Source organism: Notothenia rossii, assembly GCF_949606895.1.
Source record: "Notothenia rossii genome assembly, chromosome: 3".
NCBI lineage: Eukaryota > Metazoa > Chordata > Actinopteri > Perciformes > Nototheniidae > Notothenia > Notothenia rossii.
The window spans coordinates 46,156,682-46,176,895 of record NC_136901.1 but is presented as its reverse complement, the minus strand read 5'-3'; the positions used below and the strand labels follow the sequence as shown (position 1 = coordinate 46,176,895).

The following is a 20,214-nucleotide window of genomic DNA, read 5'->3' as shown; positions in this document are numbered from 1 at the left end:
CGAGGATAGGAATTGAGGAGGGTAGTCGAGGAGGGGAGTTAGATAAATGAGAAAGGGCCCTAGTGTATTTACCTTCGCGCTCTGAGCCTCGCAGGACTCCGTAGCGGACCCGGAAGTGAGCTGAGCGAGAATCGGTTTGTTTACATCAGAGCGGCACGTTGTGCTGTTGTTGTTTGTTTGTTGATGATTCGGTAATAAGAGCGGTAGTGAGGATCCGATGGAGTCCCTGCAGCTGTTCCTGGATCAGTTCCAGCCCTCCGGAGAGGCCGTGAGTCACTTTCTGTAATATCACTATATCACTTTCTGTAATATCACTATTTCACTATATCACTATCTGTAATATCACAATATCACTATATCACTATATCACTATATCTCACTATATCACGTATATCCAGTGGTCAAGTTGTAAAAAAAAGCCAGGGGGGATGGTGGATCTGCATGCCCCCCCCCCCCCCCGGAGATTAAAAACAAAAACTAACCTGCAATTCAGGGTAGTTGAGTAGACTGGATATATGTTTGGTGCTGACTGCCTTAAGGGCCCTTAATTTGATCTGATGACAGCGCATTTGGTGGGAGACCAACGTTGTACCCTTTTGATTAGTGTTTAAGCACAAAGATAATTATTATATTCTATTACTGTAAAACAACTTGCATGCTATGGATATATTACGTGTCAGATACTCCTGTCATTGATCTTGACCAAGGCACCTCAGAATTAGAGTTGGTCCCATGGCTACCACTGCTCCTACATAGTTAGGGTAAATGCAGAGGACACATTTTCCCACTGGGTGCAAGTGCAACTTCAACTTCAACTTCACACTCACAATACCTATAAATCTACTGGGAATTCATCCATTAAATGTTGAAACAAAACTTCACAAAACATTGAACATGAATCCTCTCTAGTCAAGTCCATTTTAATTCAAGTGCAAGAACATGGATTAAACAAATATACTATTTACAAAATCTGAAAATAATACATATAATATGATATACAAATACAAATAAACAGTTTTATTCAATGGCTACCAACCCAATTCTCCCCTATACTGTAGTATCTCATAGGATCTTCCAAAGAGTTTCATAATCATGTTTTTTAATGACAACTTTCCGGGCTCTTGCTCTCAGATCATTAGCCAAGCTATGACTTTGAAGCCAAGACTTGACATAAACTTCTGGTTTGAACATTTGTAGTGGAGGGCCAACACACTTGATGAAAAGCAAGGCTGACATACTTTTTACCTCAAGCGTGCTTCTAGTTGTGGTTAAAATGTTCATCTGACTGAACCCACGCTCACACTCAGCTGTGGAGATGACCAGTGTGTTCACTGCTTGAAGGAGGGGTTTTAGCTCTTCTGGTGCTTGTGGTGTCATTTCATCAACAGTTTTGAGTTTCACCATATCAACATATTCCCTCATTCCTCACTGAATTTGTCTGCCATCATCAAGCTTGAAAAAGGAGCAGAGTTCCTGTATTTCCTTTTCGGCATAACGAACACCACACACATCTGGCCAGTTTGATGGCTGCAGCACTTTGACATTGTCAAGAAAGCTCTGGTACTCTTCTTTGCTTCTCTGTTTTCCAGGCAGTGATCCCATTCTTGTCTCAATTTTAGCAGCCAAAGCATGAAAAAAATGTTGGTGGTTTATTTCTCTGCTGTGTCTTAAATTATTTGTTAGTGGCACCCCTTTGAATAGCTTCAAACCGATTGCAGTCTGAGCCACTTCTGCCGCTGGTCCAGGCTGCTCTGCCATGGACTTCAACACACGGACCTGCCGACTGAGTATTGCTACAGCCTTGGGGAGCGTCATGTTTCTGTCTTGAAGAGAGAGAGAGAATTCAGACAACTCTTCTAAAGCATCATACATACATCATACTTTGTGCACAAAGGTGACATTAGAAAGGCGATCTATTAAACCACTGAACATGCATTTCTCTGTTGAACTTCTTTTAGGATCAACTGAGGCATTGGAAAAGTGCTTGTGGATTGCAGGGTACTGCTGCCATACAGCTTTAATGGTCCTGTAACTGGATGCCACCCATCTAGTGCTGAGAATTCTCCCTATGTTCAGACACTGTAAAGCAAGTTCCTCACAACATTCAGTGAGCTCACGGCGGTTTTTGGCCGATGCATGATAGAGACTGTACACTTTGTCAAAGAAAAACTGGAAGTCATTCATCCCTACAGTTTCTTCAACAGCATCTCCAACACTCAGCTCAAGACGGTGGTTCATGCAGTGCCACACCATTACGTTTGGAAACTTTTCTACGATTTTGGTTGCAACACCTGCTTTACTTCCAAGCATTACAGAAGCTCCATCTGATGCAAAGCAAACAAAGCGTTCACTCAGAATAGCTTCAGAGAAGCCATGATGTGACAGATTTTTCATTAGAGCTTGATAGATTTCACCTGCATTGGTAGCAGAAAGCTCAACTAGATCCAAGAAGAATGTTAGGGGCTCTTCACTCATCCCTAAGCTCGCTCTAATATAAATGATCAATACTGATTTTTTACTGTCAGTTGTAGCTTCATCTATCATAACAGAAAGTTTTGTTCCACTTTGAAGGACCTTTCCAACTACTCTCTTTCGCATTTCATTTGCTATGTGTTGGCTGATTGTTGCACAGGAATAGTCTGAATGTAAAGTTCTTCCCATGTCTAGTCCATTCAAGACTTGCAGATCAATATCGGACGGTAGATCTGTGAAAGGCCTTCCAGATTTCACAATCTTGTAAACTGTACGAAATACCCTATCAGTAGTTAAGAAGTGATCCCTTTGCATTTCAGAAGTCAATGTTTCCAATGTCTTTTCTTTTGCTTTTTCCATGGTTTTCTCAGCTGCTTGGTGATAGTCTGACATTTTATGCTTGTGTATTTTCTTACGAAGAGACTGCAGCTGTGCTGCTCGGTTTGTACCATAGGCTGTAACCTTAACGTTGGACCACTCCTCAGCAATATGCAACTGGCTGCTCCCACCTGTACTTGGCCCAACCACTTTCATTTTCTGGCAGGTTAGGCAGCCAAGTTTTTTGCTTTGACATATTAGCCATGGATAATACTTTTTTTTCTCCCTGAACTTGGTAGATGTCCAGCATTCAGGGATATCTTGCTCATTATCTCCCTGGTTATTTTGGTCAGAATCATCGACACTATCTCGCCCTGCTTCTGCCTCCTCCTCTCTTCTTTTTTCTACCACAAAAACATAAAATCTATGTTAAAACCCCACTTGGTAAGATACATTTCCCCTCTTCGAAAAAGAAAAGTGTCTATTTAGAATTATCAAACCTGTTCCTTCTGCAGCTCTAGGCTCCTCTGCTTCTGCCTCCTCCTCTCTTCTTTTTTCTACCACAAAAACATAAAATCTGTTAAAACCCCCCCTTGGTAGGATTAGCTACATTTCCCCCTCTTCGAAAAAGAAAAGTGTCTATTTAGAAATATCAAACCTGTTCCTAATCCAGCTCTAGTCTCCTCTGCTCTCCTTCCTGCTTCCTCGCCATGATTATCCTCTATATGAAGAAAACAACGGCATTATGGTTTTGTTAGAATGAGCAGACAGTGAAGTAGGCCTACTGTCAAGTTGTGTTTTTTTTTCATATAAAATAAGAGCGATGACATTCAACCACCAGAAGCCGCTATCACACGATTCGGAGGCATGCATCACATTTAAAGCTTTTTAAGTAATACATTTTGGTCGCTCACAGTGACTAAAGGTGCAATTTTCACACTTAATTTATATTATATGATCTCACTAAAATGAATGGAAAGCTTATCAAACAAAGTGCTTAAATCACTAGTGGATACATGATCATCGAATTGATACACAAAATCAGCCTAAAGATCCTCCAGGAACCTTAATTCAAATGGGTTCTTTCGGAACCAGTTTTCATACTGAAGAATCCCAAACTTGGACTATCTACCATCCTTAACTGAACTTCACCGGCTGTTTCAGGAACCGTCAACGACACCTGTTCTTCTCTGTATTCTTCTGCCCCTGTCGTCTCTGCTTGTACACTAGCTTGCTCTGCCTCATCCTAAATTACATTTAATTTTTTTCCCCGACTGAACATGTCTAGGCTAGTTAAGTGTGTTGCTTATACGGTCGCCTAAGCAGTAAAGAGCTGTGGGAAACCCTGCGAGATATTCCATGTGAAAAAGAAATCAAATCTGACATTAACTTTGTGAATATAAGAAAGGTCTAACCTGACGTTGGTTACTATAGCAGCTAGTACTAGCTGCCTGGCGTTAGGCTAGTTAACAAGAAAAAAAACGTAAGCTCCCAAACTATAACTCTGTTGTTATCGCCTCTGTCCAGAGATTACACATTTGGTGACATATCAAAAGTATTCTTGACTTACCTTCAGTGGTACTTTTTGTCCTCTTAAAGCCGAAGTAGTCCCTCAGGTCAAGCTGTCCTTGTCGCTTACTGGCCATGATGCTTGCACAGGCTGCGCTGCTATCGTTGACGCTGACTGACTTGACATCAATTTCGTGATCGTGATATGTGCACGAGCCCCTCGTCAACAGTATTTTAGCGGCTAAAATAATGTGGACGAGGGGCACGTGACGTGCACATATAAAATGTAGAATGTTGAAAATTAAACATTGGCAATATTTCCACATTAATTGATCAAATAACAGGGGATGGGAAGGGGGGATGGCCGTTTCATAAGGGGGATGGTTTTGACCATTTTAATACCTAAGGGGGATGCCATCCCCCCCCCTCCCCCCTCAACTCGACTACTGCGTATATCTAATATCACTGTATCACTATACTTTACTCTGCATATAGGGTATATAAATACCACTTATACAACTTAATATCACCAATATAACGTATTACACATTATAAAAGTTATTGTACTTGAGTTAAAGTACAAGTACTCAGATCTTGTAGTAAAAGTAGAAGTACTCAGGTCTTGTAGTAAAAGTAGAAGTACTCAGGTCTTGGAGTAAAAGTAGAAGTACTCAGGTCTTGTAGTAAAAGTAGAAGTACTCAGGTCTTGTAGTACAAGTAGAAGTACTCAGATCTTGTAGTAAAAGTAGAAGTACTTAGGTCTTGTAGTAAAATTTGAAGTACTCAGGTCTTGTAGTTAAAGTTGAAGTACTCAGATCTTGTTGTAGAAGTACTCAGGTCTTGTAGTAGAAGTACTCAGGTCTTGTAGTAAAAGTAGAAGTACTCAGGTCTTGTAGTTAAAGTAGAAGTACTCAGGTCTTGTAGTAAAAGTAGAAGTACTCAGGTCTTGTAGTAAAAGTAGAAGTACTCAGGTCTTGTATTAAAAGTAGAAGTACTCAGATCTGGTACAAAGTAGCAGAACACTTGAAGTACCTCTAAATGTACTTAGTTACTTGACCTCTAACTTTAAAGATATATCTGACTGTGAGGACAGTTTGTGTTGTGACTAGTGGTATGGCTAAATAACAACAACAACAACAACAACCACAACAACACAGCTCCAGTTGTAGTGTTAATACTTTAATAATAATACTAATAAAAGCAAGTTGTCTCCTCCTCTCTGCAGGAGTCTCTGTGGCTGCAGCAGATGTTCAGCTTTGTCTCAGATCACCTCTCTGGCCCCGCCCCTCCTGCTGATGACACCTCACTGACAGGTCAGGCAGCCAATCAGCTGAGCCCGTGAATACATGTGGAAACAACATGGGCCGTATCTCATTTATGGGATTTCCCCTCCTCGGCTCCTCGGTCCTCCGGTAGTGAAATGAATTTCAGCGCGCCATGTTGAAGGACATCTCATTTCATGGGAGGCTGTGGCTCAGTAGTTAGTGTGCTGGACTTTGAATCAGGGGGTAGCAAGTTCGAGTCCCAATGCAGTCAGCATGTGGTTGTGTCCCTGAGACACTTCTCCCCAAAGTGCTCCTGTGGGGATTGCCCACAGTATTGAGTATGTAAGTCGCTTTGGATAAAAGCGTCTAACTAATGACATGTCACCGAGCACCGAGCGTCGAGGAGGCTCTATATCCAGTCTCTGATAGTGTTACGTTATTATGAGAGTGCTCTCATACTGGTTTGATTCTGAAATTGTATATATTTATATAAATATATACATATATATGTGTGTATATATACAGTGGGGCAAAAAAGTATTTAGTCAGCCAGCAATTGTGCAAGTTCTCCCACTTAAAAAGATGAGAGGCCTGTAATGTTCATCCTAGGTATACCTCAACTATGAGAGACAAAATGAGGGAAAGAATCCAGGAAATCACATTGTCTGATTTTTAAAGACTTTATTTGCAAATGATGGTGGAAAATAAGTATTTGGTCAATAACAAAAGTTCATCTCAATACTTTGTTATATACCCTTTGTTGGCAATGACAGAGGTCAAATGTTTTCTGTCAGTCTTCACAAGGTTTTCACACTGTTGCTGGTATTTAGGCCCATTCTTCCATGCAGATCTCCTCTAGAGCAGTGATGTTTTGGGGCTGTCGCTGGGCAACACGGACTTTCAACTCCCTCCAAAGATTTTCTATGGGGGTGAGATCTGGAGACTGGCTAGCCCACTCCAGGACCTTGAAATGCTTCTTACGAAGCCACTCCTTCGTTGCCCGGGCGGTGTGTTTGGGATCATTGTCATGCTGAAAGACCCAGCCACGTTTCATCTTCAATGCCCTTGCTGATGGAAGGAGGTTGTCACTCAAAATCTCACGATACATGGCCCCATTCATTCTTTCCTTTACACGGATCAGTGGTCCTGGTCCCTTTGCAGAACAACAGCCCCAAAGCATGATGTTTCCCCCCCCATGTTTCACAGTAGGTGTTCTTTGGATGCAACTCAGCATTCTTTCTCCTCCAAACAAGTCTAGTTGAGTTTTTACCAAAAAGTTATATTTTGGTTTCATCTGACCATATGACATTCTCCCAATCCTCTTCTGGATCATCTAAAGGCTCTCTAACAAACTTCAGACGGGCCTGGACATGTACTGGCTTAAGCAGGGGGACACATCTGGCACTGCAGGATTTGAGTCCCTGGCGGCGTAGTGTGTTACTGATGGTAGCCTTTGTTCCTTTGGTCCCAGCTCTCTGCAGGTCATTGACTAGGTCCCCCCGTGTGGTTCTGGGATCTTTGCTCACCGTTCTTGTTTCTCATTTTGACCCCACGGGGTGAGATCTTGCGTGGAGCCCCAGATGGAGGGAGATTATCAGTGGTCTTGTATGTCTTCCATTTTCTAATAATTGCTCCCACAGTTGATTTCTTCACCAAGCTGCTTACCTATTGCAGATTCAGTCTTCCCAGCTTGGTGCAGGTCTACCATTTAGTTTCTGGTGTCCTTTGACAGCTCTTTGGTCTTGGCCATAGTGGAGTTTGGAGTGTGACTGTTTGAGGTTGTGGACAGGTGTCTTTTATACTGATAACGAGTTCAAACAGGTGCCATTAATACAGTTAACAAGTGGAGGACAGAGGAGGCTCTGAAAGAAGAAGTTACAGGTCTGTGAGAGACAGAAATCTTGTTTGTTTGTAGGTGACCAAAAACTTATTTTCCACCATCATTTGCAAATAAATTCTTTAAAAATCAGACAATGTGATTTCCTGGATTCTTTCCCCCATTCTGTCTCTCATAGTTGAGGTATACCTAGGATGAACATTACAGGCCTCTCATCTTTTTAAGTGGGAGAACTTGCACAATTGGTGGCTGACTAAATACTTTTTTGCCCCACTATATATATGTGTGTGTGTGTGTGTGTGTGTGTGTGTGTGTGTGTGTGTGTGTGTGTGTGTGTGTGTGTGTGTGTGTGTGTGTGTGTGTGTGTGTGTGTGTGTGTGTGTGTGTGTGTGTGTGTGTGTGTGTGTGTGTGTGTGTGTGTGTGTGTGTGTGTGTGTGTGTGTGTGTGTGTGTGTGTGTGTGTATTAGGGCTGTACCCAAATATCTGAATATTCGTTCGTTGGAGTATTATTCGGGTTTCAATTTCGTTATTCGGATATTAGTTTTGTTTGTTTTTCCCCCGTTTTTTTCAAATTGAATGTATTAAAATCTCCAATATCAACGTAAGAGCTCCTCTTCGGGAGTTGCTAACACTTAACCATAAACCATATCGTTTACTTTCTCCGTCTTTATATGTAGATATTACTTTTCTCCGTTAATCTCCGTCACATTGTTTCTATAGCAACAACAACTTCCTGTCAACTGCGCTACCTCTCCTTCAAAATAAAAGCATGTCCATAAATAGGAAGCCAAGCCAAATTACACTTAAGACATATACAACTGCAACGAAAGTAACAAACACAATGCGATATCCTTTTCAATTTCAAAGAACACAAACTGGGTTACATTAACAAATAATTATAAAACAACAATACTGTAGAATAACTAAATGAATGCCGTGAATACACCAAAATACACGGTTGAAGCGGTTCGCTGCTGCTTCCCCTCCTCTCTCCTCAGTAGGGATGTCCCGATCACCTTTTTTTGCTCCCGATCCGATTCCGATCATTTGATTTTGACAATTTGCCGATACCGATTTTTTCCGATCCGATGTTTATGCAATGCATTAAGAGAAAAAAAAGCATTCAAGTTGTCCCTTAAGGTTATTTTTTTATTTAAATTGGATATTCTATCAAACATGGATAGAGCTTCTTTCTTTCACAGCAGCATTGGATCAGTTCAGTTGTGCAGCATTGGATCAAAACAAAATAAAGCTTATCAGTACTCCTTAGCTTACTGCTACAATTAGACACTGCGCCCACTTTGTTGCCAGATTTGAGAGAAATAACCAGGTCTATGAAAACAAGCCCCAAAGAAGCAACACATACATGATGTTCTGTCATTTGAAACCAAAACTAAGGCCTCAGGATGACTTTAAGACTTGAACATGGTCCTTTTTGTTTTGTAACATTGAATACAACATTTAAAAAAAAGTATTTAAAAAAAAAAAAAAAAATCCCGATCCCCGATTTTTTTCTCCCGATTCCGATCTTTTGAAAATCGCGTGATCGGCTCCGATCCCCGATCACGTGATCGGATCGGGACATCTCTACTCCTCGGTTCCCCTCCTTGACTCCTCTCTCCTCGGTTCCCCTCCTCGGCTCCTCCGCTCGCATCTCCTGTGGGCGGGACTAAGACACGAGGATAGGAGTCGAGGAGGGGAGTCGAGGAGGGGGGTTAGAGAAATGAGATAGGGCCAAGGAGAGCTGTGTGTGTGTTGTGTAGCAGGTGTGTACCAGCTGTGTGTGTGTTGTGTAGCAGGTGTGTACCAGCTGTGTGTGTGTTGTGTAGCAGGTGTGTACCAGCTGTGTGTTGTGTAGCAGGTGTGTACCAGCTGAGTGTGTGTTGCGTAGCAAGTGTGTACCAGCTGAGTGTGTGTTGTGTAGCAGGTGTGTACCAGCTTTGTGTGTGTTGTGTTGCAGGTGTGTACCAGCTGAGTGTGTGTTGTGTAGCAGGTGTGTACCAGCTGAGTGTGTGTTGTGTTGCAGGTGTGTACCAGCTGAGTGTGTGTTGTGTTGCAGGTGTGTACCAGCTGAGTGTGTGTTGTGTAGCAGGTGTGTACCAGCTGAGTGTGTGTTGTGTTGCAGGTGTGTACCAGCTGAGTGTGTGTTGTGTAGCAGGTGTGTACCAGCTGTGTGTTGTGTAGCAGGTGTGTACCAGCTGTGTGTTGTGTAGCAGGTGTGTACCAGCTGAGTGTGTGTTGTGTTGCAGGTGTGTACCAGCTGAGTGTGTGTTGTGTAGCAGGTGTGTACCAGCTGTGTGTTGTGTAGCAGGTGTGTACCAGCTGTGTGTTGTGTTGCAGGTGTGTACCAGCTGTGTGTTGTGTTGCAGGTGTGTACCAGCTGTGTGTTGTGTTGCAGGTGTGTACCAGCTGAGTGTGTGTTGTGTTGCAGGTGTGTACCAGCTGTGTGTTGTGTAGCAGGTGTGTACCAGCTGAGTGTGTGTTGTGTAGCAGGTGTGTACCAGCTGTGTGTTGTGTAGCAGGTGTGTACCAGCTGAGTGTGTGTTGTGTTGCAGGTGTGTACCAGCTGAGTGTGTGTTGTGTAGCAGGTGTTTACCAGCTGAGTGTGTGTTGTGTTGCAGGTGTGTACCAGCTGAGTGTGTGTTGTGTTGCAGGTGTGTACCAGCTGAGTGTGTGTTGTGTAGCAGGTGTGTACCAGCTGAGTGTGTGTTGTGTTGCAGGTGTGTACCAGCTGAGTGTGTGTTGTGTAGCAGGTGTGTACCAGCTGTGTGTTGTGTTGCAGGTGTGTACCAGCTGAGTGTGTGTTGTGTAGCAGGTGTGTACCAGCTGAGTGTGTGTTGTGTTGCAGGTGTGTACCAGCTGAGTGTGTGTTGTGTAGCAGGTGTGTACCAGCTGTGTGTTGTGTTGCAGGTGTGTACCAGCTGTGTGTGTGTTGTGTAGCAGGTGTGTACCAGCTGAGTGTGTGTTGTGTTGCAGGTGTGTACCAGCTGAGTGTGTGTTGTGTAGCAGGTGTGTACCAGCTGTGTGTTGTGTTGCAGGTGTGTACCAGCTGAGTGTGTGTTGTGTAGCAGGTGTGTACCAGCTGAGTGTGTGTTGTGTTGCAGGTGTGTACCAGCTGAGTGTGTGTTGTGTAGCAGGTGTGTACCAGCTGAGTGTGTGTTGTGTAGCAGGTGAGTACCAGCTGAGTGTGTGTTGTGTAGCAGGTGTGTACCAGCTGAGTGTGTGTTGTGTAGCAGGTGTGTACCAGCTGTGTGTTTGTGTTGTGTAGCAGGTGTGTACCAGCTGTGTGTTGTGTTGTGTACCAGCTGAGTGTGTGTTGTGTAGCAGGTGTGTACCAGCTGAGTGTGTGTTGTGTAGCAGGTGTGTACCAGCTGAGTGTGTGTTGTGTAGCAGGTGTGTACCAGCTGTGTGTGTGTGTTGTGTAGCAGGTGTGTACCAGCTGTGTGTTGTGTAGCAGGTGTGTACCAGCTGAGTGTGTGTTGTGTAGCAGGTGTGTACCAGCTGTGTGTTGTGTTGCAGGTGTGTACCAGCTGTGTGTTGTGTTGCAGGTGTGTACCAGCTGAGTGTGTGTTGTGTAGCAGGTGTGTACCAGCTGAGTGTGTGTTGTGTAGCAGGTGTGTACCAGCTGAGTGTGTGTTGTGTAGCAGGTGTGTACCAGCTGAGTGTGTGTTGTGTTGCAGGTGTGTACCAGCTGCGTGTGTGTGTTGTGTAGCAGGTGTGTACCAGCTGTGTGTTGTGTTGCAGGTGTGTACCAGCTGTGTGTGTGTTGTGTTGCAGGTGTGTACCAGCTGAGTGTGTGTTGTGCTGTGTGTACCAGCTGAGTGTGTGTTGTGTTGCAGGTGTGTACCAGCTGAGTGTGTGTTGTGTAGCAGGTGTGTACCAGCTGTGTGTTGTGTTGGAGGTGTGTACCAGCTGAGTGTGTGTTGTGTAGCAGGTGTGTACCAGCTGAGTGTGTGTTGTGTTGCAAGTGTGTACCAGCTGAGTGTGTGTTGTGTAGCAGGTGTGTACCAGCTGTGTGTTGTGTTGCAGGTGTGTACCAGCTGAGTGTGTGTTGTGTAGCAGGTGTGTACCAGCTGAGTGTGTGTTGTGTTGCAGGTGTGTACCAGCTGAGTGTGTGTTGTGTAGCAGGTGTGTACCAGCTGAGTGTGTGTTGTGTAGCAGGTGTGTACCAGCTGAGTGTGTGTTGTCTAGCAGGTGTGTACCAGCTGAGTGTGTGTTGTGTAGCAGGTGTGTACCAGCTGAGTGTGTGTTGTGTTGCAGGTGTGTACCAGGTGTGTACCAGCTGAGTGTGTGTTGTGTTGCAGGTGTGTACCAGCTGAGTGTGTGTTGTGTAGCAGGTGTGTACCAGCTGTGTGTGTGTTGTGTTGCAGGTGTGTACCAGCTGTGTGTTGTGTTGCAGGTGTTTACCAGCTGAGTGTGTGTTGTGTAGCAGGTGTGTACCAGCTGTGTGTTGTGTTGCAGGTGTGTACCAGCTGTGTGTTGTGTAGCAGGTGTGTACCAGCTGTGTGTTGTGTTGCAGGTGTGTACCAGCTGTGTGTTGTGTTGCAGGTGTGTACTAGCTGAGTGTGTGTGTTGTGTAGCAGGTGTGTACCAGCTGAGTGTGTGTTGTGTAGCAGGTGTGTACCAGCTGTGTGTTGTGTAGCAGGTGTGTACCAGCTGTTGTGTTGCAGGTGTGTACCAGCTGTATGTTGTGTAGCAGGTGTGTACCAGCTGAGTGTGTGTTGTGTTGCAGGTGTGTACCAGCTGAGTGTGTATGTTGTGTAGCAGGTGTGTACCAGCTGAGTGTGTGTTGTGTAGCAGGTGTGTACCAGCTGAGTGTGTGTTGTGTTGCAGGTGTGTACCAGCTGAGTGTGTGTTGTGTAGCAGGTGTGTACCAGCTGAGTGTGTGTTGTGTAGCAGGTGTGTACCAGCTGAGTGTGTGTTGTGTTGCAGGTGTGTACCAACTGAGTGTGTGTGTTGTGTAGCAGGTGTGTACCAGCTGTGTGTTGTGTTGCAGGTGTGTACCAGCTGTGTGTGTGTTGTGTTGCAGGTGTGTACCAGCTGAGTGTGTGTTGTGTAGCAGGTGTGTACCAGCTGTGTGTTGTGTTGCAGGTGTGTACCAGCTGAGTGTGTGTTGTGTAGCAGGTGTGTACCAGCTGAGTGTGTGTTGTGTTGCAGGTGTGTACCAGCTGAGTGTGTGTTGTGTAGCAGGTGTGTACCAGCTGTGTGTTGTGTTGCAGGTGTGTACCAGCTGTGTGTGTGTTGTGTAGCAGGTGTGTACCAGCTGAGTGTGTGTTGTGTTGCAGGTGTGTACCAGCTGAGTGTGTGTTGTGTACCAGCTGTGTACCAGCTCTGTGTTGTGTTGCAGGTGTGTACCAGCTGAGTGTGTGTTGTGTAGCAGGTGTGTACCAGCTGAGTGTGTGTTGTGTTGCAGGTGTGTACCAGCTGAGTGTGTGTTGTGTAGCAGGTGTTTACCAGCTGAGTGTGTGTTGTGTAGCAGGTGAGTACCAGCTGAGTGTGTGTTGTGTAGCAGGTGTGTACCAGCTGAGTGTGTGTTGTGTAGCAGGTGTGTACCAGCTGTGTGTGTGTGTTGTGTAGCAGGTGTGTACCAGCTGTGTGTTGTGTAGCAGGTGTGTACCAGCTGAGTGTGTGTTGTGTAGCAGGTGTGTACCAGCTGTGTGTTGTGTTGCAGGTGTGTACCAGCTGTGTGTTGTGTTGCAGGTGTGTACCAGCTGAGTGTGTGTTGTGTTGCAGGTGTGTACCAGCTGAGTGTGTGTTGTGTAGCAGGTGTGTACCAGCTGAGTGTGTGTTGTGTAGCAGGTGTGTACCAGCTGAGTGTGTGTTGTGTTGCAGGTGTGTACCAGCTGAGTTTGTGTGTTGTGTAGCAGGTGTGTACCAGCTGTGTGTTGTGTTGCAGGTGTGTACCAGCTGTGTGTGTGTTGTGTTGCAGGTGTGTACCAGCTGAGTGTGTGTTGTGCTGTGTGTACCAGCTGAGTGTGTGTTGTGTTGCAGGTGTGTACCAGCTGAGTGTGTGTTGTGTAGCAGGTGTGTACCAGCTGTGTGTTGTGTTGCAGGTGTGTACCAGCTGAGTGTGTGTTGTGTAGCAGGTGTGTACCAGCTGAGTGTGTGTTGTGTTGCAGGTGTGTACCAGCTGAGTGTGTGTGTTGTGTAGCAGGTGTGTACCAGCTGTGTGTTGTGTTGCAGGTGTGTACCAGCTGTGTGTGTGTTGTGTTGCAGGTGTGTACCAGCTGAGTGTGTGTTGTGCTGTGTGTACCAGCTGAGTGTGTGTTGTGTTGCAGGTGTGTACCAGCTGAGTGTGTGTTGTGTAGCAGGTGTGTACCAGCTGTGTGTTGTGTTGGAGGTGTGTACCAGCTGAGTGTGTGTTGTGTAGCAGGTGTGTACCAGCTGAGTGTGTGTTGTGTTGCAAGTGTGTACCAGCTGAGTGTGTGTTGTGTAGCAGGTGTGTACCAGCTGTGTGTTGTGTTGCAGGTGTGTACCAGCTGAGTGTGTGTTGTGTAGCAGGTGTGTACCAGCTGAGTGTGTGTTGTGTTGCAGGTGTGTACCAGCTGAGTGTGTGTTGTGTAGCAGGTGTGTACCAGCTGAGTGTGTGTTGTGTAGCAGGTGTGTACCAGCTGAGTGTGTGTTGTCTAGCAGGTGTGTACCAGCTGAGTGTGTGTTGTGTAGCAGGTGTGTACCAGCTGAGTGTGTGTTGTGTAGCAGGTGTGTACCAGCTGAGTGTGTGTTGTGTTGCAGGTGTGTACCAGGTGTGTACCAGCTGAGTGTGTGTTGTGTTGCAGGTGTGTACCAGCTGAGTGTGTGTTGTGTAGCAGGTGTGTACCAGCTGTGTGTGTGTTGTGTAGCAGGTGTGTACCAGCTGTGTGTTGTGTTGCAGGTGTGTACCAGCTGTGTGTGTGTTGTGTTGCAGGTGTTTACCAGCTGAGTGTGTGTTGTGTAGTAGGTGTGTACCAGCTGTGTGTTGTGTTGCAGGTGTGTACCAGCTGTGTGTTGTGTAGCAGGTGTGTACCAGCTGAGTGTATGTTGTGTTGCAGGTGTGTACCAGCTGAGTGTGTGTTGTGTAGCAGGTGTGTACCAGCTGTGTGTTGTGTTGCAGGTGTGTACCAGCTGTGTGTTGTGTTGCAGGTGTGTACTAGCTGAGTGTGTGTGTTGTGTAGCAGGTGTGTACCAGCTGAGTGTGTGTTGTGTAGCAGGTGTGTACCAGCTGTGTGTTGTGTAGCAGGTGTGTACCAGCTGTTGTGTTGCAGGTGTGTACCAGCTGTATGTTGTGTAGCAGGTGTGTACCGGCTGAGTGTGTGTTGTGTTGCAGGTGTGTACCAGCTGAGTGTGTATGTTGTGTAGCAGGTGTGTACCAGCTGAGTGTGTGTTGTGTAGCAGGTGTGTACCAGCTGTGTGTTGTGTTGCAGGTGTGTACCAGCTGAGTGTGTGTTGTGTAGCAGGTGTGTACCAGCTGAGTGTGTGTTGTGTTGCAGGTGTGTACCAGCTGAGTGTGTGTTGTGTAGCAGGTGTGTACCAGCTGAGTGTGTGTTGTGTTGCAGGTGTGTACCAACTGAGTGTGTGTGTTGTGTAGCAGGTGTGTACCAGCTGTGTGTTGTGTTGCAGGTGTGTACCAGCTGTGTGTGTGTTGTGTTGCAGGTGTGTACCAGCTGAGTGTGTGTTGTGTAGCAGGTGTGTACCAGCTGTGTGTTGTGTTGCAGGTGTGTACCAGCTGAGTGTGTGTTGTGTAGCAGGTGTGTACCAGCTGAGTGTGTGTTGTGTTGCAGGTGTGTACCAGCTGAGTGTGTGTTGTGTAGCAGGTGTGTACCAGCTGTGTGTTGTGTTGCAGGTGTGTACCAGCTGTGTGTGTGTTGTGTAGCAGGTGTGTACCAGCTGAGTGTGTGTTGTGTTGCAGGTGTGTACCAGCTGAGTGTGTGTTGTGTAGCAGGTGTGTACCAGCTGTGTGTTGTGTTGCAGGTGTGTACCAGCTGAGTGTGTGTTGTGTAGCAGGTGTGTACCAGCTGAGTGTGTGTTGTGTTGCAGGTGTGTACCAGCTGAGTGTGTGTTGTGTAGCAGGTGTGTACCAGCTGAGTGTGTGTTGTGTAGCAGGTGAGTACCAGCTGAGTGTGTGTTGTGTAGCAGGTGTGTACCAGCTGAGTGTGTGTTGTGTCGCAGGTGTGTACCAGCTGTGTGTGTGTGTTGTGTAGCAGGTGTGTACCAGCTGTGTGTTGTGTTGTGTACCAGCTGAGTGTGTGTTGTGTAGCAGGTGTGTACCAGCTGAGTGTGTGTTGTGTAGCAGGTGTGTACCAGCTGAGTGTGTGTTGTGTAGCAGGTGTGTACCAGCTGTGTGTGTGTGTTGTGTAGCAGGTGTGTACCAGCTGTGTGTTGTGTAGCAGGTGTGTACCAGCTGAGTGTGTGTTGTGTAGCAGGTGTGTACCAGCTGTGTGTTGTGTTGGAGGTGTGTACCAGCTGAGTGTGTGTTGTGTTGCAGGTGTGTACCAGCTGAGTGTGTGTTGTGTAGCAGGTGTGTACCAGCTGAGTGTGTGTTGTGTAGCAGGTGTGTACCAGCTGAGTGTGTGTTGTGTTGCAGGTGTGTACCAGCTGTGTGTTGTGTTGCAGGTGTGTACCAGCTGTGTGTGTGTTGTGTTGCAGGTGTGTACCAGCTGAGTGTGTGTTGTGCTGTGTGTACCAGCTGTGTGTGTGTTGTGTTGCAGGTGTGTACCAGCTGAGTGTGTGTTGTGCTGTGTGTACCAGCTGAGTGTGTGTGTTGTGTAGCAGGTGTGTACCAGCTGTGTGTTGTGTTGCAGGTGTGTACCAGCTGTGTGTGTGTTGTGTTGCAGGTGTGTACCAGCTGAGTGTGTGTTGTGCTGTGTGTACCAGCTGAGTGTGTGTTGTGTTGCAGGTGTGTACCAGCTGAGTGTGTGTTGTGTAGCAGGTGTGTACCAGCTGTGTGTTGTGTTGCAGGTGTGTACCAGCTGAGTGTGTGTTGTGTAGCAGGTGTGTACCAGCTGTGTGTTGTGTTGCAGGTGTGTACCAGCTGAGTGTGTGTTGTCTAGCAGGTGTGTACCAGCTGAGTGTGTGTTGTGTAGCAGGTGTGTACCAGCTGAGTGTGTGTTGTGTAGCAGGTGTGTACCAGCTGAGTGTGTGTTGTGTTGCAGGTGTGTACCAGCTGAGTGTGTGTTGTGTTGCAGGTGTGTACCAGCTGTGTGTGTGTTGTGTAGCAGGTGTGTACCAGCTGTGTGTTGTGTTGCAGGTGTGTACCAGCTGTGTGTGTGTTGTGTTGCAGGTGTTTACCAGCTGAGTGTGTGTTGTGTAGCAGGTGTGTACCAGCTGTGTGTTGTGTTGCAGGTGTGTACCAGCTGTGTGTTGTGTAGCAGGTGTGTACCAGCTGAGTGTATGTTGTGTTGCAGGTGTGTACCAGCTGAGTGTGTGTTGTGTAGCAGGTGTGTACCAGCTGTGTGTTGTGTTGCAGGTGTGTACCAGCTGTGTGTTGTGTTGCAGGTGTGTACCAGCTGAGTGTGTGTGTTGTGTAGCAGGTGTGTACCAGCTGAGTGTGTGTTGTGTAGCAGGTGTGTACCAGCTGTGTGTTGTGTAGCAGGTGTGTACCAGCTGTGTGTTGTGTTGCAGGTGTGTACCAGCTGTGTGTTGTGTAGCAGGTGTGTACCAGCTGAGTGTGTGTTGTGTTGCAGGTGTGTACCAGCTTAGTGTGTGTGTTGTGTAGCAGGTGTGTACCAGCTGAGTGTGTGTTGTGTAGCAGGTGTGTACCAGCTGAGTGTGTGTTGTGTTGCAGGTGTGTACCAGCTGAGTGTGTGTTGTGTAGCAGGTGTGTACCAGCTGAGTGTGTGTTGTGTAGCAGATGTGTACCAGCTGAGTGTGTGTTGTGTAGCAGGTGTGTACCAGCTGTGTGTTGTGTTGCAGGTGTGTACCAGCTGAGTGTGTGTTGTGTAGCAGGTGTGTACCAGCTGAGTGTGTGTTGTGTAGCAGGTGTGTACCAGCTGAGTGTGTGTTGTGTAGCAGGTGTGTACCAGCTGTGTGTTGTGTTGCAGGTGTGTACCAGCTGAGTGTGTGTTGTGTTGCAGGTGTGTACCAGCTGAGTGTGTGTTGTGTAGCAGATGTGTACCAGCTGAGTGTGTGTTGTGTTGCAGGTGTATACCAACTGAGTGTGTGTGTTGTGTAGCAGGTGTGTACCAGCTGTGTGTTGTGTTGCAGGTGTGTACCGGCTGAGTGTGTGTTGTGTAGCAGGTGTGTACCAGCTGAGTGTGTGTTGTGTAGCAGGTGTGTACCAGCTGAGTGTGTGTTGTGTAGCAGGTGTATACCAACTGAGTGTGTGTGTTGTGTAGCAGGTGTGTACCAGCTGTGTGTTGTGTTGCAGGTGTGTACCAGCTGTGTGTGTGTTGTGTTGCAGGTGTGTACCAGCTGAGTGTGTGTTGTGTTGCAGGTGTGTACCAGCTGAGTGTGTGTTGTGTAGCAGGTGTGTACCAGCTGTGTGTTGTGTTGCAGGTGTGTACCAGCTGAGTGTGTGTTGTGTAGCAGGTGTGTACCAGCTGAGTGTGTGTTGTGTTGCAGGTGTGTACCAGCTGAGTGTGTGTTGTGTAGCAGGTGTGTACCAGCTGAGTGTGTGTTGTCTAGCAGGTGTGTACCAGCTGAGTGTGTGTTGTGTAGCAGGTGTGTACCAGCTGAGTGTGTGTTGTGTTGCAGGTGTGTACCAGCTGAGTGTGTGTTGTGTTGCAGGTTTGTACCAGCTGTGTGTGTGTTGTGTAGCAGGTGTGTACCAGCTGTGTGTTGTGTTGCAGGTGTGTACCAGCTGTGTGTGTGTTGTGTTGCAGGTGTTTACCAGCTGAGTGTGTGTTGTCTAGCAGGTGTGTACCAGCTGTGTGTTGTGTTGCAGGTGTGTACCAGCTGTGTGTTGTGTAGCAGGTGTGTACCAGCTGAGTATATGTTGTGTTGCAGGTGTGTACCAGCTGAGTGTGTGTGTTGTGTAGCAGGTGTGTACCAGCTGAGTGTGTGTTGTGTAGCAGGTGTGTACCAGCTGTGTGTTGTGTAGCAGGTGTGTACCAGCTGTGTGTTGTGTTGCAGGTGTGTACCTGTTGTGTGTTGTGTAGCAGGTGTGTACCAGCTGAGTGTGTGTTGTGTTGCAGGTGTGTACCAGCTGAGTGTGTGTGTTGTGTAGCAGGTGTGTACCAGCTGAGTGTGTGTTGTGTAGCAGGTGTGTACCAGCTGTGTGTTGTGTTGCAGGTGTGTACCAGCTGAGTGTGTGTGTTGTGTAGCAGGTGTGTACCAGCTGAGTGTGTGTTGTGTAGCAGGTGTGTACCAGCTGTGTGTTGTGTTGCAGGTGTGTACCAGCTGAGTGTGTGTGTTGTGTTGCAGGTGTGTACCAGCTGTGTGTTGTGTTGCAGGTGTGTACCAGCTGAGTGTGTGTGTGGTGAAGCAGCTCCAGCAGAGCTGTGTCTCACACAGCTTACCTGTCAGCTACAGGTACGTTAACAGCATCCTCTTCATGTTAATAATATGATGTTAATAATGACACATTATGTTATCAACGATGCCCCCTCAGGCCGGTGTGTGTGTCCGAGCTGCTCTCACGGCAGCACCTCTCCTGCTTCAGTAACCTGTGCTGGAGCACCAATCAGCATCGAGCGTGGGTCCGGGAGGCGGAGCTATCAGCGCCGGGTCAGGTGCTGCCGAGGGTCAGCCTGCTGCTGATTGGCTGTCTGAGAGAGGGGCGGGACGGAGAGTGGAGGCTGACGGACAGCAGCGGCAGCGTGAGGTGTGAGGTGAGTGGTGCCTTCAGGGACCTGGTGAGTGGTGCCTTCAGGGACCTGTGATGCCTTCAGGGACCTGCAGCGTGGTGCCTTCAGTGACCTGTAGGGACCTGCAGCGTGATGCCTTCAGGGACCAGCAGCGTGATGCCTTCAGGGACCTGCAGAGTGGTGCCTTCAGGGACCTGTAAAGTGTTGCCTTCAGGGACCTGTAGAGTGATGCCTTCAGGGACCTGTGATGCGTTCAGGGACTTGTGGCGCCTTCAGGGACCTGTCGAGTGGTGCCTTCAGGGACCTGCAGCGTGGTGCCTTCAAGGACCTGTAGAGTGGTGCCTTCAGGGCCCTGTAGGGACCTGCAGTGTGATGCCTTCAAGGACCTGTAGAGTGGTGCCTTCAGGTACATGTGATGCCTTCAGGGACCTGTGATGCGTTCAGGGACTTGTGGTGCCTTGAGGGACCTGTAGAGTGAGGTGTGATGTGAGTGGTGCCTTCAGGGACCTGTGATATGTTTAGGGACCTGTGATGCATTCAGGGACCTGTGATGCGTTCAGGGACCTGTGATAATAATAATAATAATCCATTTTATTTATATAGCGCTTTTCACAAGTCAAAGACGCTTTACAATATGAGGGAGGGTAGACAAACAAGGACAGGCAAACAAGTAAGTATAGTAAAATAAAAAGGCAGTCAAGAGGAAGTTGATTGAGAGGGGGGGGGCTTATGGGTAGGCAGAGTTGAAAAGATGTGTTTTGAGGCGGGACTGAAAGACTGTGAGGGACTCAGAGTCACGGAGATCTTGGGGGAGGGAGTTCCAGAGCCTAGGAGCTGCCACTGAGAAAGCTCTGTCCCCAAAGCTGCAGAGTGTGGATGTGGGAGTGGATAGGAGTCCGGCTGCGGTGGGTCTGAGGGACCGTGGGGGTTGATAAGGAGTGAGAGGGTTAGTGAGATAAGGGGGGCCAGATGGTGGAGTGCTTTGTAGGTGAGGACCAGAACTTTGTAGTTGATGCGATGGGAGACAGGAAGCCAGTGGAGGTCTTTGAGGACTGGGGTGATGTGATGCTTGGTATGCGTGAGGAGACGTGC

At 47.1% G+C, this 20,214-nt stretch overlaps 1 protein-coding gene across 1 annotated transcript in view; it reads left to right on the top strand.

Annotated features, from left to right (window-relative positions):
• Positions 1-90: 90 nt before the first annotated feature.
• The window catches only part of ctc1 (CTS telomere maintenance complex component 1), an 86,070-nt gene continuing 65,946 nt past the window's right edge, over positions 91-20,214 (top strand). Inside the window, 4 exon segments of the mRNA XM_079669577.1 lie at positions 91-268; positions 5,525-5,612; positions 18,769-18,847; positions 18,927-19,146. Of these exon segments, the coding sequence (XP_079525703.1) occupies positions 218-268; positions 5,525-5,612; positions 18,769-18,847; positions 18,927-19,146 (438 nt within the window). The 5' untranslated portion in view covers positions 91-217.